This window comes from Montipora foliosa, chromosome 6, assembly GCF_036669935.1.
Source record: "Montipora foliosa isolate CH-2021 chromosome 6, ASM3666993v2, whole genome shotgun sequence".
Taxonomy (NCBI): Eukaryota; Metazoa; Cnidaria; class Anthozoa; order Scleractinia; family Acroporidae; genus Montipora; species Montipora foliosa.
In genome coordinates this window covers 69,563,759-69,566,258 of record NC_090874.1, presented here as the reverse complement: position 1 = coordinate 69,566,258, position 2,500 = coordinate 69,563,759, and the positions used below count along the sequence as shown (strand labels likewise).

General features: G+C 41.1%; 1 protein-coding gene across 5 annotated transcripts in view; it reads right to left on the bottom strand.

The window, feature by feature from the left end:
- Positions 1-2,500, bottom strand: part of LOC138008309 (glutamyl aminopeptidase-like) — a 33,800-nt gene that overhangs the window by 8,985 nt on the left and 22,315 nt on the right. For all 5 annotated transcript variants that reach the window (XR_011124226.1, XM_068855608.1, XM_068855609.1 and 2 more), the window contains 2 exons: positions 482-632; positions 214-287 (listed from right to left, as the gene is read on the bottom strand). Coding sequence is in view for 4 of the 5 variants with exons in the window: in XM_068855608.1 (XP_068711709.1) it covers positions 214-287; positions 482-632 (225 nt within the window). In the remaining variant the exon portion in view is untranslated. The remainder of the gene's footprint in view (positions 1-213; positions 288-481; positions 633-2,500) is intronic.

Genomic DNA, 2,500 nt, shown 5'->3' with positions numbered 1-2,500 from the left:
TCAAGTGAAAATGCAACTCTGTTAGTTCTTCTATGGGGTGCACGTGACTGCTGAGAGTAAATCGATGCAACGATCCTACCTCTCTCGAAACCTAGAGCAAACCCCACCCCAAAGTCCATTCAAAGCTTTTGCAAGTCAATAAGTCCCGCTGAAACCCTGCTGGAAGGTAACAATGGCCTGTTTCAATCAGATCCTCAACCAGAATATTCTTACGTTTCAAGATGAGAGCCTCTATCCGTGAATCCCAGTCTTTCATAAATGGACTTCGTTAGGTAAAGAAGATACCTCTGTTTGATTTAATAAAAAACAGATGTAAGTCATTTATATTACCCACTCCAGCAAAACACAGCTCAGCAACACCACTTATCAACAGAAGAGAATTACAAAAAGATGCAATTGTAATAACGAGAGATGTTAGTATAGAAAACAAAGTTTTGCTCTCGCCTATAATCTTATAAAGCACTCAAGTTTGTATGTTAACCTGCAAATGTTTGAAAGCTGGCCTTTCTGGAGTAAGAAGACTCTTGATAAATTTAAAGTTCTTTACGGCTGCCACCCATGGAACATATTCTGTTTCACGTTGCAGGTATGAGGTCAGCTCTAAGGCTTTGGTATAGTTTAGTCTACCACTCCTTTGAAAAGAAAAATTATTGGTACGTTAGAGTGGAATAAAAAGTCCATTAACATTTCACGTATAAGGGCGCACTTTTGAAGAGTAAAATTGACTACTGGAGTACTATCTATAAAAGGGCAATTTAACAGAGAAAGGGTCAAAGCCTGCTCTCACCCGCTACAGCATGGAACTAACGAAAAAATGCACAGTTCATTACAGTTGAATTAACCGTTTACAAAGCAGCCAGGTGGACAATCAAACATAGTTTCACGCTATTCCGGCTTAAAATGAATGGAGCTTAAAAAGTTACAATTCAAGACCTGACGTTTCGACACTCCGACCTACTTTATTCTTTAAGGGTGATTTAACGCTTTCTTAAATTGTAAACGAGGAGGAAGGAGTGGCACAGTCGGTTAGTGCGCAACATAGGTTCAAGAGGTCCCGGGTTCGATCCCCGGATCTCATATCCTTGTTTCCGCTTCTTTCCTTTCCGTGTAGCTTAAGTAGCTTTAAATACCCTTAAAACGTTGCACTGGTGGAAAGAGGGGGGAGGGGAGGGGGGAGTAAAATGAGTGTACCTTTACCTTTACCTAAATAGGTGTCAGGTAAAAGACTGCCATCATCACGGTTTAAAGGAGAGTGGGCGGAGACAATGGTGCCGCCCGTTGGTGGATTCCGATACCACTCTTACAACCTGATGCAACGTTCTCTGTAGTGATTCCATCAGAAAGTCAAGGCCAAAGTGAAGGATTATATCGAGTAAGTTTCTAGGTTTCAAGCTTGATAAACGGATACAATGATCAATATTAGTGTCATAAAACGGGAATACTTGTCGAAATTATGAGTGCTCCGAATAGCCGGAACAGGAACTTTTTAGGCATAGATAGATTCATGTGACAAACGTCTCGCATAATGTTACGAATAGTATATTCGCAATGATATTAAAAGAGATGGTTAGTTCAAATCAACAAAAAATCATTCATTTGAAGTTTTATTCGTTGAATACCAAAGACAAAAAAGAGTTATCGTTAAAGTAGAAAAATTGCCTATGAAATGCTGTTTACAGAAAAACGACTCACTCTTACAGACTACTTGACAGAAGTGGAGCTGAATGTTGGTGATGTCAGTCTTCTTTAGTTGATGTAGTTTGTCCGTACTCCTGTTCGTGAACCCTAACCCTAAGAACATTCTTTCCTGTCACTAGCACCAGTAACTCGTCCTTTAGGGCTAGGGTCTGCAGAAAGTAAACGACTGTGAGTTTATTAGCATCCTTTGGGTCGTTTCATGCTTGCCTTGCGTCTTTAGTCGGGTTGCGGCGAGTCAGTGAAGGAGGCTAATTGAGGAGTAAAATTATTCTACTCCTGATGTTATACTTGGTCGGGTTGACGAGACAGAACCGCCTAAACGCTGGATGCAATAGCATCTGTCGAGATACGTTTGGGCCTAACTGATTGTTTGTGTCCTTGCATTTCAGTTTGGCCTAAAGAACGGAAGAGATATTCCTGACCCAGTAGCAGCCAACAGCGAAGACTGGCCAAATGCAGCAATTACAGCAGCTTTAATTAAGTCAATCAAGGCTGAGCATCCTGTTTTACAGGTGACCCGACGATCTGCATCATAACCGGACCACCGTCAATATCAAAGATCGCTCCGATGAGAGTAGTCCTGAGACGGAGTGTTGTTGTGGGCATTGAGTGATGTTTCCACAACCTGAGCGAACTATCCTCAGAGTCGAGTAATTTGTGTTGTGTCAGTTAATTGTGAAAGCACTCTGGTCTTTAGTTGAATGAAAAACGTTCATTAATTCCACAGGGATTGAGAGTACCGAGTTGAAAAGCTTTGTATTGATTACAAAACGGAATCGAAAAAACCGAGCTTTTTTAATCG